This window comes from Penaeus monodon, chromosome 33 (assembly GCF_015228065.2).
Source record: "Penaeus monodon isolate SGIC_2016 chromosome 33, NSTDA_Pmon_1, whole genome shotgun sequence".
In the NCBI taxonomy this organism is placed as follows: domain Eukaryota; kingdom Metazoa; phylum Arthropoda; class Malacostraca; order Decapoda; family Penaeidae; genus Penaeus; species Penaeus monodon.
The window spans coordinates 31,360,016-31,360,695 of NC_051418.1; the positions used below are offsets into that span (position 1 = coordinate 31,360,016).

Genomic DNA, 680 nt, shown 5'->3' on the forward strand with positions numbered 1-680 from the left:
GAAATGGAATTTGAATATCCAAATGGAAATTTATTACCTACTTATTTATCAGTTTCTTCAGTTTGAATATTCATTTGTAATTTATTTTGATGGAAGTTACATTTCTTTACATTTTCTTTTTACAGAGCTGGTCCAATAGCTAAAGCCTTAGATGGAGGTGCAGATATTGTTGTTACAGGCAGGTGCGCTGACAGCTCTTTGGCTCTTGCACCTCTCATGCATAGTGTAAGAGATTCCAAAACTGGTCTGAATTTTTTTCCTGCTATATTTTTCCCCTGGTAAAGCAAAAACTAAAGTTAATGTGTATATAGATATTTAGATCCTCTTGCCCCATCTCCTCTCCCTCTCTCTTTCTTTTCCTCCTCCGTCCAGAAATGAATAACTTTTTTATCTCTTGCAGTTTGGGTGGCAGTCAAATGATTATGACCAGCTTGCAAGTGGCAGCCTGGCAGGTCACTTGATTGAGTGTGGTGCACAGGCAACTGGTGGTGTTTATACTGACTGGGAGGCTGTTCCTGACTGGCATAATATAGGTATGAGGCTTAGGTTGAGCTCATGGTTCAGAGGAGGTTATTCTTGCAAATATATATGAGGAAATAGGATGGGGATGCATTGTTTGATTTTGATAACAATAATATGACTATATTGTGTGGGTACAGTACATGTTTAGGCCTGTAATG

General features: G+C 38.5%; 1 protein-coding gene across 2 annotated transcripts in view; it reads left to right on the forward strand.

Moving 5' to 3' along the window:
* Positions 1-680, forward strand: part of LOC119594381 — a 9,916-nt gene that overhangs the window by 3,049 nt on the left and 6,187 nt on the right. For both annotated transcript variants that reach the window (XR_005230600.1, XM_037943443.1), the window contains exons 5-6: positions 126-225; positions 401-533. Coding sequence is in view for 1 of the 2 variants with exons in the window: in XM_037943443.1 (XP_037799371.1) it covers positions 126-225; positions 401-533 (233 nt within the window). In the remaining variant the exon portion in view is untranslated. The remainder of the gene's footprint in view (positions 1-125; positions 226-400; positions 534-680) is intronic.